At 40.9% G+C, this 12,113-nt stretch overlaps 1 protein-coding gene across 3 annotated transcripts in view; it reads left to right on the top strand.

The window, feature by feature from the left end:
• The first annotated feature begins 5,723 nt into the window (after positions 1 to 5,723).
• Positions 5,724 to 12,113, top strand: part of EHHADH (enoyl-CoA hydratase and 3-hydroxyacyl CoA dehydrogenase) — a 51,057-nt gene continuing 44,667 nt past the window's right edge. The window contains exons 1-2 of one of the 3 annotated variants that reach the window (XM_060150217.1): positions 5,724 to 6,229; positions 10,703 to 10,806. In XM_060150217.1, coding sequence (XP_060006200.1) covers positions 6,156 to 6,229; positions 10,703 to 10,806 — 178 coding nt within the window. In that variant the 5' untranslated portion in view covers positions 5,724 to 6,155. The other 2 variants (XM_060150219.1, XM_060150218.1) reach the window with 2 other exon arrangements.

Raw genomic sequence — 12,113 nt, 5'->3', positions numbered from 1 at the left:
TATGTAAGCCCATAGAGACAGATTAGTGTCTTTATTAGAGTAGATCTGTGTTTGCTGGGGATAAGGAGAAAGGGGAATGGTAAGTGGCTACTTAATGGATACAGGGTTTCTTTTTGTGGTCTTAAAATGTTCTGGAATTTGAGAGTGATGATGATGTACAATTTTGTGAATATACTAAAAATCATTGTATTGTACACTTTCAAAGGGTGAGTTGTGTAGTATGTGAGTTCTATCTCAATAAAAAGTTAATTATCCTTTAAAGAAAAGAGTACATCACTTGAAATTTAAAAGGAAAAGGAGTTTTTATGGATCAGAAAAAAGAACAAACATGAGTTAAGGGAACATGAATATCACCTGATTGATGACAGGTGCAGAATACAGAGAATCATTGCCATTGACAAACATGAAGAGTGTCCAGAACAACCCACGTAGTGAGAAACTAGAGATTGCTTCTCTTATGAGAAATGGTGGTACCTGAGGAAGAGCCTAAGAAGAGCAGGCTGGGACAGACTTGTTAGCATATTTAAATATTTGATGAAAGACTGTTCTAATTAAAGGAAGACAGTGTATAGCAAAAGTAGAATCATGGAGTAATTACTTTTGAGAACAAAAGTAGAATCAGGGAGTGGAAAGTCCTAAGGAATAGTGCAAATTTTTAGCAAGCAAAAATGTCTACCATGCAGAGTACTGAGCTCCCCATCATTGAGAGCATTCAAGAGAGGTGGGTAATCTTGTGCTAGGAATGTTGTTGAGGCATTCCTATATTTGAGAGAATATTAGACTAAATAAGCTAGAGCATCTCTCAAATTTATATATATGTAGCCTTTTTCTAAATGGTGCCAGTTTGTCAGAAAAATCTGAAAAGGATTCTTATTAGCAGATGAAATGGTCTCTTCGGTAAAATGATATGGTGGGAAATCCGGAGAAAGATCTGAGAAAACATAAAGGTGAACTACAGCCTAATTGCACTTTCAACATGAAATGAAATTGGATGCCAGAATATGCCAGGAGTGCTATCCTGTTGAGAAGGGACATTTTTCGTACATGATTTTCAGTTCAGAAGTTGACAGATGGCATTTAGTGAAAAACTATTTGCAAACCTAAAGTGATAAGCAGAGCCCACTGGAAAGCTGAGAGGCTGAAACATGGGGAGATAGCAGTGAATGAATTCTCAGTTCGATTTTTGGCTGCATTCAACTCAAATTTTGTTGCAGCACATGGGCGTGATCTTTAAATATGCTCAGTAGTACATTGTTGATCTCTGACATTTCAGCTGGTGAAAATGATTTACATGTGACGGAGTCATTTTTGCCCTAGCTGGGTCTCCTTTAGAAATCCTGATGGCTTATCTTATTAAGATAACTGAATATGTGTGTGCGTGTGTGTGGGGGGGTGTATCTCCAAGGCTCAGAACTTGAGCAAGCCACTTGAATTTATAAAAATTATCATTACTGATGGTATTGTATAGTGAAGAAATTATTTTTATCCCATCTCTCATTTCAGACACTAATATGAGCAGCTTTTGTCCTCAAGTGTCAGCCAACTTCACTGTGGAAGTGTGTACTCACTGCCCTTTTCTTCACTATATTAGTTACAATAGGTTTAAAGTCTTTAACAAACAGACCCAAATTTCTTTCTTTAGCCAGTAACAGTCCATGTTGGTTCCAGTCAGTGGGCCAGCTCTCCTTTACAGAATCATTTGAGAAGTCTGGCTTCTGCGGCTTTATCCTCCCCGGGAGGCTTGTGTCCATTTGTATCCCACAGTGAGAGGGGAAAGGACATTAAAGAGAACATGTGAGAGATTTTATCACTCCAGCTGGAAAGCAATATTTTGCATTCGTTCCAGAAAAACCTGATTGGTTTACCAAAGCAGTCTGCTCTGATGGCTTCATGTCACTATCAAATGAAGTGTTGCAACACCACACCTTGATTCCAGAGCTAAAAGATCACCAATGCAGGGAAAGCCAAGTTTAGATAGCTAGCTCTGTTTTACCATGAGTATATATTTACACGTTCTAGTACATAAAAGTTTTATATTTACATTCTTATATTTTTCTTTTAAGCTGTAATGAACTACTAGTTTAATTGAAGTATAGTTGATTTACAATATTGTGTTAGTTTCAGGTGTACAGCTAAGTAATTCATTATATTATATATATATATACATTTTTTCTTCAGATTCTTTTCCATTTTATGTTATTATAAGATATTGAATATACTTCTTTGTAAACCTTTTCTATTATGGTTTATTACCGGATATTGAATATAGTTCCCTGTGCTATACAATAGGACCTTGTTGTTTACCCATTTTTTTATATAACAGTTTGCGTCTGCTAGTCCCAAACTCCCAGTCCAACCCTCCCCCGCCCCACCTTGGCAACCACAAGTCTGTTCTCTGTCTGTGAGTTCTGTTTCTGTTTCACAGATAAGTTCATTTGTGTCATATTTTAGATTCCATATGTAACTGATATCATAAGGTATTTGTCTTTATATTTCTGACTTACTTCATTTAGTATAATAATCTCTAGGTCCATGCATGTAGCCACAAATGGCATTATTTCATTCTTTTTTATGGCTGAGTAATATTCCACTATATATGTGTACCACATCTTCTTTATCCATTTATCTGTCAGTGGACATTTAGGTTGTTTCCATGTCTTGGCTATTGTAAATAGTGCTGCTATGAACATAGGGGTATATCTATATTTTCGAATTATAGTTTTGTCTGGATATATGCCCAGGACTGGGATTGTTGGATCGTATGGCATCTCTATTTTTAGTTTTTTTTAGGAACCTCCATACTGTTCTCCATAGTGGCTGCACCAACTTGCATTCCCACCAACAGTGTAGGAGCGTTCCCTTTTCTCCACACCCTCTCCAGTATTTGTTATTTGTAGACTTTTTAATGATGGCCATTGAATATATTTCTTTTTTCTTTTTTTCTTGTTTTTGGCTGCATTGGGTCTTCATTGCTGCACGTGGGCTTTCTCTAGTTGCGTTGAGCGGGGACTACTCCTTGTTGCGGTGCATGGGTTTCTCACTGCGGTGGCTTCTCTTGTTGTGGAGCACGGGCTCTAGGCACTTGGGCTTCAGTAGTTGTGGCATGTGGGCTCAGTAGTTGTGGCTCACAGGCTGTAGAGCACAGGCTCAGTAGTTGTGGCACACAGGCTTAATTGCTCTGCAGCATGTGGGATCTTCCCAGACCAGGGATCAAACCCGTGTCCCCTGCACTGGCAGGTGGATTCTTAACCACTGTGTCACCAGGGAAGTCCTGATCAACTGATCTATTTGTGAATTGCAACACCATGACAGCAATGAAAATGACATATCTAAGAAGCAAAAGCAGTAACATGCAAATGATGTGGAAGTGCGTTAGTCAAGAGGAATGGCATCCTGCTAAGTAGCACTTGTTGGAACTAATAAGAAGACAATTTAAGAATGTAATAGTTCATCACAACGATCAAGAGATTGTCAAGGGGTCAAGTGGTCTGTAAACAACATCATGGTGGCACCTGCTATATTAGCTTGCTACACTGCCATAGATTGGGCCCATAAGGAGTCCAAATAGATTTAGACAGTTTATTATTTACATAGACAGCAAAAGAAAGATCAGCATGGTATCTGCTACCTGCAGCCCTAGTCCCACAGTATGACACCAAACAGGAGGGGCTGGATGACAGATTACAGGAACTGTGGGGATCGCTGTTGTTGAGGAGCAGGGCAGGGTCAGCAATTGCATGAAACTGAGAGTGAGTGCCCTCTTCAATTTTGCCCACCCTAATCCCTGCCTTGCTGAGGAGCCAACTCTAAACTACTGCCAAGCAAGGCAGGGAGGAGCTGAGTCCTGCCCAGATTCACGATAAAGAGACCAGATATTTCTCATTCTCGAGGTCAAGGAGACCTTCCCGACTACCCATGCGTAGAAAAACTCCTTGGGGGCCAAAAAGGGAGGGGGCACCACTGCATAATACGTGGCGTCAACCTTCCCATAGGCTTCTGTGCTAGAATCCATCTTGGCTAAGAGGTGCGCACGCACACGGGGAGGACACTGAGTTATACCAAATACGGACTCTGAGTCAGGCAAAGCAAGATGATTGGCCAGAGGAAACCCAGAAGAAAGGCCCCATATAAGTGATTTAAACTACCACAAAGGCGCGACTCTCTCTCTGAGCCCACCCATGTGTGTCTATTCACATGTACTTTTTTGCTCCTAATAAACCTTTTACTTGTTTCACTAAAAAAAAATAGAATAAAAAAATAATAAACTGCCGAGCAGTTTTATAGACTTACACAGAAATTTGCAGCTATACCTAAGGGGAGGGAGGTGCAAGGCAGAAAGTTCTGTGTTCAAATAAAACTAGGGAGATAGATGAGAAATGACCCGTGGCTGACTCCAAGATGTAGATGAGAAAAATGCCTCAAAACGGCTCCACACCATGCTGATCTCCACTTCCTCCAGGAGCAATTTCAGAACTGTTAAGCCTTGCCTACATGACCTTTGTGGAGGTACTCAAAGTTGTTAGGATGGACGGCAGAATTGTTCCCCTAGAGGCCGACATCTGAAAAGACAATACTGAATCTATTGCTTCCTACAGTCAGGGGAAGCTGTGCTGGTCATACATAGTCTCTCCAAGCAGAGCAGAATGTTGATCTTACATATAGTTTTTGGGCAAGGTTGAATTCAGGGATTGGCGAATTTTAGAGGCAGTAGAGATTGATGCCACTTGTAAGAGGCTGGTTGATGTTGAATGTTGGCACTCAGAGGCGTGTGTCCTGGGCTGTTTGTGATTGGCTGGCTATCAAAAGTGAGAGGCTGGGACTTCCCTGGTGGCTCAGTGGTTAAGAATCCGCCTGCCAATTCAGGGGACACAGGTTCGATCCCTGGTCTGGGAAGATCCCACATGCCGCAGAGCAACTAAGCCCGTACACTCTACTACTGAGCCTGCGCTCTAGAGCCCGCGAACCACAACTACTGAGCCCATGTGCCACAACTACTGAAGCCCAAGTGCCTAGAGCCCGTGCTCTGCAACAAGAGAAGCCACCACAGTGAGAAGCCCGTGCACCGCAACAAAGAGTAGCCCCCGCTCGACGCAACTAGAGAAAGCCCACGTGCAGCAACAAAGACCCAATGCAGCCAAAAAAAAAATGAGGGGCTGTCCTTGATAGGTTGTCCTTGATGGATTAGATGGGTTCTGACTGCTACTTGTTTTCAGGGCTTCAAGGCAATGGGTACTTTCCTAGGAGTAGGAACCTGGTTTTATTTTCAACAGGTAAAAGAAAATCTATGAAAATAATCCTTAATCTTTGCTAAAATCGGTGAAACATTAGTGAATAAAACCGCTCCATTGTTTTTTTCTCTGAAACTTCCAGACTGCCTTCTAGCCCCCTGATGGACTGTGGAGACCGCCTGAGGCCAACTGCATCTTTAAAAACTTCGTCCCAGCCTGAACGAGGCTTTATTTATCTTTAGTCTCCTGCCTACAGCCTAGCACATAATAGGTGCTCAATTGGTGGTTGAAGTATTGGAAATCACAATCTTTAGGAATGGCAGAAGAAGAAAGAAATGGAAGGATTGGGCAGACAGGAAAGCTGAAGATTTCACTAGGTCGCTGTATGACGGTTCTGTAAATATTTGATATTAGTACCGTACCCATTTAGGTGAAATGAATGATTTGTGTATTTTATGTGTTCCAGGTGTGTGTCATATCACATAATTGTGAGAATCCCAGATATCTGTCCCTGTTAAGAAGGATCGTGTAGATGAAAACTGTGATGAGGACACAGCTCCACCAACTTAGGGAACCTAGAACTTGTCCAGAGTAGCTAGCCTCTCTGGGCCAGCGGTTTGCAAATCTCGACTTGCTGGCAATTCCACTCATTTTCCATCGTCCTCCCTGATCTACTTTGTGCAGGGAGCAGGACAAGAGCCAACAAAGAGGAAGAGACGACAAGGATCTGCAGAGCGCGGGGCTGTGGTCCGGGGAAGGAGGGGGTCTGGGATGGATGATGGGCATCGGTGCCCTGGAGCGGCCCGGGGGACGGGAGGCGATGCCGAGCTCACATTGGCCCAGCGGGTGCCCCTCCTCGCGGGGCCGGCCCAGCGCCCAGTGAAAGTGATATCGCCCTGGGGCCTCGACCTCGGCGACTGAGGAAACATGGCTGAGTTTACGCGGCTGCAGAACTGCCTGGCGCTGATCCGCCTACGAAACCCGCCTGTCAACGCGCTCAGGTAACGGGCTCGGCCGCCTTCAGCCCGGGGACAGCGAGCAGGGTCTTAGCCGCCTGCCTGCAGTGGAAGCTTTGACTCTCCCCTGCTGGTTTAAACGGAGAGAGACACTGACACGGATTAAACCTGGGCATATGCCAGGGCCTTTTACATTGGTTAGCTCAGTTCCTGTTTGCAGAGAACTCTCTCACTGGTAAGGAAACCGAGGCTGAGAGGCAGACAGATGGCTACGAAGCGGGGGAGCTGGGATGGATCGGGTCTGTCCGTGCTCCCTTCGCGCTGGACTCTTCTGCTTGCTTGCAACTTTGACTTCTCAGCCGTACTTTCTATTCCAAAGGTCTTAGTGCAATGCTGGCTGGACCTTGATCCTTCACTTCCCAACCTCGAGTCCAGGCCACCCTTATAATGTGTGACTAAAAGTTTTAGGAATCCAACAATAAAGTGGCTTCGCACTGTTAAAAATATAGATCCCCTTTAATGCCAACACAGTGAGTAAAAGAGGATTGTGTCCTGGCCCAGATATGCAAAGGTATATCTCTTGGTCTGTTCTAAACCTTAAGGTCTTAGTGCTTCCGTGGAAGATCCATGTTGGGTTAAGCCCATATCAGAATAAGCCTATTAAATAGCATTTTCTGAAAAACTACTGTGGAGTACCTTCCTTGTTAAACTTGTAAAAGCATTACTTTTTAAAAGTGAGATTAACGCTGCTCTTTTGAAAGTTAATGACGTTATATAGGTTTGGTTCTTTTATATCTCTGAAAAAAGTATAGTGATACATCAGCCTAGGAAAGAGTCACCTATCCACAGGGAGTAGATTAGAAGAAATGATAATTTACAGAGAACATATAAAGCATAAAGAGAAAGACTTTTGGTCAAAATCCTTATCACATGATGCTGGAGCAAAAAGAGACTGTAATGAGAAGACATACTAATTTTAACTGAATTTTCATCCTACTATCATCAGATTTGATTTTATTATTAGCACTAATATAATTATTTTAATATAAAATTTTGCATTTAAAAATATAAAAAATCAGAAATAAAATCATTCAAGGATGATAATGTCCACTTACTTGCCACTCTCAGAAAAAAGCAAAATATTTATTATTTTGGCTTTGATGAAGAAAAACATGAGTAATATGATTACATATCAGTTTTGAACTTGACTGTATTCCTATTAGAATTACTAAATATTAGGACTCTGCCTTAACCTCTGCTCATAATGGGAAACTGTGCCCATCTAGAACTTGGGGATAAAGGTTCCACAGTCTACTACCTATAACTAGGAATATTTTACCATAACTACTTAAAATGTTTCTGTTATTTAACCTGCCCCCTAGCCCCCCTTGCAGGAGAAATGTTAGTATCTACGTCATTAAGTTGTTGTGAGGTTTAAATGTGTTAGAGATTATAAACTGGCACTTAGCAGGTGTTAGCTATCATTATTACTATTAGTCAGAAGGCCTGTTACAAGCCCCTACCAGCAGGCCCCGCTGCTCAGGATTCATTGCAGCTGCATCAAGATTTTCTCCACTTGGGAATAAATACTTTCTTGCCCTTTCCCATCTACCTTCTTCTAAACTTATATTTAGGTAGAGGTGTGTGTCCCAGCACATTCATCAAGTTTAACAGGTTCCCAATTTTTTTTTTTTTTGCTTTCACTTTTCTTCTTCCCTTCCTTCCTTTCTCCCTTCCTATTTCTAATTTTATGTGGGAAATTATTTCTTCCTAGCTAAGTGAGAGATTCTTATTTGAATATTTTTGGGCCCAAACAAATAGTTCAAATCTTTCCTTGCTTCCTTTAGCCAACCAGGTTTCCTTCTATTCAGGTGAATGCCAACCCTCTTTACAAGTGTAGGACATGTCTGATTACTAGGCCCATCTCCCAGAACAATGGCTTTCACACTTTTTAAAATTATAATCCACACAGGAATCCATGTTTTACATAGTAACCTAAGACACACACACATACAAATACATAACTGAAAACAAAGTTTCGTGAAACTTATTTGTTTTGTTTGATATATTATATTTTCTTTTCTATTTCTTTGTTTGAAGAATGCTGGTCACAAGCCATGGCTTGATTCGCTGACCCCCTGGCTTTAAAAAATTGTCACAAGAAAGGCTTCCTATAGTGACAGAAGCTAAAGATCTTTGGTCATCACTCATGAAATGTTACCTTTAGACTCCATTTCTCCATGCCTGACAATATTAAGGGGAGAAAATAATTTCTTAACCCCTGTGACCTTGACATTGCTACGAAGTTGTTGTCCTTTTCACTCAACTAGAATCTAGTAAAGCTATATCTACTACAGCCATTTTCATTTTTCTCCTGTGTTTTATATTTGCAAAATTAGCAAGAACATAAGAAATAAAAGAGTAGGGGTTGGTTGAAATGGGAAAAGCCAGCCTTGTCTCCTTAGTGGCGCAGATTGGGCTCATTTTCCAGCCATCATTTACCCAGAAGGAAATATGTGCCTTTTGGACTTCTCAGTAGTATGGATGGTTCAGAATCAGTTTTCCATTAGCAGATTTGGTTTCTAATTAACTAGTTGAAGGCAAGAGGTTTTGTTTGATTTCAGCTGGGTTAAATGGTGGAAAAAAAGGTAAAAGGGAATTGCCATAAACAAGGGCAAGTATCTCCTTTATTCCCTGAGGTTTTAACTCAGTTGCTGGTCTGAACAATCTGGCTTTATGGACATTTGTTGTTGTTTGTTTTAAGATTTTTTTTCACTCTGTATAAAATGTTCCCCCAATTCTTAGAACTCTAAGGCAAAACTGATTGGACTCTGGTTCTATCGTTTTTCCTTTAAGCAATTCCTCACCACTCTTCCCAGTTCTCCTCCTTTATCATCCCTTGGCACTTGTTGATCCTCTGCTTCATGGCAAATTCTCCTCTCTTGGTCTCTGTGACTTTGGGCTCCCTTGGTACTGAATCACTCTGCTGAGCCTCTCCCACCTCTTAGATCATCTAGATCTACCCTCAGCTCTCTCTTCTTTTTCTTTGGCAGACTCATTCAATCTTGGCTTTAACGATCTCCTCTGTGGATGACTCCCTCATCTACTGAAATTTGGCAAAGTCTACTACATGCCCTTTCTTTCCCAGACCTTGCCTTTACCGCCTAAATTAGTTAGGATTAGGCTTGGCTGCTAGTGACAGAAAACTCAAAATCATGATGGATTAAATAAGAAAAAGTTGATGTCTCTCACAGCAGCGTCCTGGAATGACTGGTATGGCTGCTCCACAATCATCAGTGATCCCAATTCTGTCTATCTTTTGCTCCGCCATCCTCAATAAACAGCTTCCACCTCTTGATCCATAATGGCTGCTCCAAATCTAGCCATCATATCTGCATTCCTGCCAGAAGTAGGGAGGAAAGAAAAAGCAAAAAGCATACCCAATCCTTTGAGGACTATTCCCAAAAGTTGCATGTACCAAATCCGTTTCCATCCCATTGGCCAGAAATTAATGCCTCGGGCTGACCTTACTGCTGGGAAATGTAGTCTTTATTTTGGGCAGCCATGTATCCAGCTAAAAACCAGATGTTTAATACTTCGAAGAATGTCGGGATGGAGGGATATTTGGGGGTAACTTGCAGCCCCTGCCACATCACTTAGACTGTTATTTTTAGACAATTTCAGTTTCTTATATTATGACAATATGACAAATTGAAAAAATCTTGGGACTTCCCTGGTGACGCAGTGGTTAAGAATCCACCTGCCAATGCAGGGGACACGGGTTCAATCCCTGGTCTGGGAAGATCCCACATGCTGCGGAGCAATTAAGCCCGTGCGCCACAACTACTGAGCCTGCTCTCTAGAGCCTGTGAGCCACAACCACTGAGCCCATGCGCCACAACTACTGGAGCCCAAGTGCCTAGAGCCTGTGCTCCACAACAAGAGAAGCCACTGCAATGAGAACCCCGTGCACCACAACAAAGAGTAACCCCCGCTCACCACAACTAGAGAAAGCCCACGCTCAGCAACAAAGATCCAACACAGCCAAAAATAAACAAATAAATAAATAATAAATTTATTTTTAAAAGCAAGACTTTCTTTCCTCTCAGGAGTTCCACGTCACTTTCTTTGTACCTTTATTACAGCACTTATCTTAGTGTGATATTGTGTTGTGTACATTTTGTTCTCCTTAGGATGTTGTAAACCCTCACTGTACATAGGATATGTATATAATATTTTTAAATTGATAGTGCTGATTCTAAGTGGTCAAAGTTACAGCAAAATGTAGGAAAACACTTTTTTTTTCTAAAGTTTATGTGTTTAATCAACCCAGTGCTTAATTTACAGTAGATACATATATTATTTGTTAAATTAGTGAGAGTTTAATGATAAGTATCTAGGATTTTTATACATCGTGTATATGTTTAATTTTTCATGGTTAAGAAAGGAAAAAAAAAACTCTGAGATGGTAGAAATTTGATTCTGACTCATGCTTCATGTAATTTTTTTCCCTTTTAGTGAGACTGTTCTCCGTGGAATAAAAGAGGGTCTGCAGAAAGCTCTAACAGACCATACAGTAAAAGCCATTGTGATTTGTGGAGCAGATGGCATCTTCTCTGCAGGTAACCAGTATCTAACCCTCTCCCACTCTCTCTGAAATCCTGCCACAGACTGAGATCAATGCTGCATTATCTGTCCCTGTGGGTAATACTATAGTGTGGGTAATGAATATGGGAGTTGAACGGGAATAAGAAACATTGTGGAGAAAGAGACAAGAGTCATAGGAGAGAACCCAGAGAAGATGCTGACCTTACTCTCTTTTATATTGGATTGGGCCTTTGGAGGACATTTAGTTCCAGGCTTGATGGCTATTATAGCTGCTAGTATACATCTGCTGGTACATATCTGCTCTGCATGTGTCACCATCCTATGTGAGCTTGGGTAAGTCCCTTAAATCTCCTGAACCTCAATTTCTCTATTTATAAAATAGATACCATAATATTTATATCTTAACAGGTTTTTGTGAGAGTAAATGAGATAACACATCTGAAAGCCCTAGAGCAGTGCTTGCATGCAGAACATGTTTGATAAATGTTATTTTTTATTTTACACAGAGTCCTGCAATGGACTTCATTTTTCTTCTGATAGTCACCCATCTCAGTGACCATGCACTCTTTATTGGGTTATCCTGTGAAGATGCAAAATAGTGACAAAATACAGCAAAAGCATCTGAAATGGTGATTTATTCACTGGTATTTGTGGCACCTTTTCTTCTTTTCCCAAATTATACCCTTTGACAAAAGTCCCATGGATATGAAGGCCCATGTATTCTTACTGTAGCCAGAGGAATTTTTTTCATTTTTCTTCTTCTTCTTCTTCTTTTTTTTTTTTTTTGCCAGAGGAATTTAATGTATGTCGTGGTAACCTGAGAAGAAATAGATGTTGAAATCATCACAATGAATAAATATAAACACATTAATCATTATAATAATTACCGTTTAGCTTACCTGCTATGTGCCAGTACCGTGTAGCTTATTTACTTATTAACAGTGAAAATAGTAATATTTTTACATACTTTATATTTTAATCCTTAGTAAATCCTACAGTTTCCATTTACAGATGAGAAGGCTAAGCCTAAGAGAAGTTAAATAATGGGCCAAACATTAACCAGCTATTAAATAGCTTACTCAACTGTTTGAAAACTTAAGTTTGGGAGCCCAAGATGGTGACTTTGAGGCATGGAGTGAGGGATCAGAATTACGAAAAATCAGAACTGATATTTCTTTGTAAAAAAGGAGGTAGGAGAGAACGTACTTAGAGTTCAGAGGCAGCAAAAATAATTGTTCTGGAAAAGCATTAGGGATTGTCAGACTTGACTTAATGGACTTAGATCGAACAATGTGCCCAGCAATCGGAAAATATGTATTCT

Source organism: Lagenorhynchus albirostris, chromosome 5 (genome assembly GCF_949774975.1).
Source record: "Lagenorhynchus albirostris chromosome 5, mLagAlb1.1, whole genome shotgun sequence".
In the NCBI taxonomy this organism is placed as follows: domain Eukaryota; kingdom Metazoa; phylum Chordata; class Mammalia; order Artiodactyla; family Delphinidae; genus Lagenorhynchus; species Lagenorhynchus albirostris.
Note: the sequence above shows the minus strand (reverse complement) of the source record. Positions and strands in the feature narration are given on the sequence as shown.